Source organism: Arachis ipaensis, chromosome B07 (assembly GCF_000816755.2).
Source record: "Arachis ipaensis cultivar K30076 chromosome B07, Araip1.1, whole genome shotgun sequence".
NCBI lineage: Eukaryota > Viridiplantae > Streptophyta > Magnoliopsida > Fabales > Fabaceae > Arachis > Arachis ipaensis.
In genome coordinates this window covers 120,032,491-120,032,690 of record NC_029791.2, presented here as the reverse complement: position 1 = coordinate 120,032,690, position 200 = coordinate 120,032,491, and the positions used below count along the sequence as shown (strand labels likewise).

Here is a 200-nt window from a genome sequence, read left to right as displayed (position 1 = left end):
AAATTCTTCATAGACGCTTCGTCAGACGTCATAACGAGCTCTTTTCCAAATGTGTCGGCATGCTGTAAAATTCCAAATGAACATTAAGAGTTGTCCCGTTAAAGGTGAAAACTCAGGTACAGTCGACTTTACGTGAAGTTGATAGCTGAGAGCCATTAGATGAAAATTTAGTCAAATCAGTCAAATCATCTAACGGCTCT

The 200-nt window shown here is 39.0% G+C and overlaps 1 protein-coding gene across 3 annotated transcripts in view; it reads right to left on the bottom strand.

The window, feature by feature from the left end:
• The window catches only part of LOC107606101, a gene marked incomplete in the record, with an annotated part of 9,858 nt that overhangs the window by 745 nt on the left and 8,913 nt on the right, over positions 1-200 (bottom strand). For all 3 annotated transcript variants that reach the window (XM_016308077.2, XM_016308076.2, XM_021106409.1), the window contains 1 exon segment: positions 1-62. In XM_016308077.2, coding sequence (XP_016163563.1) covers positions 1-62 — 62 coding nt within the window.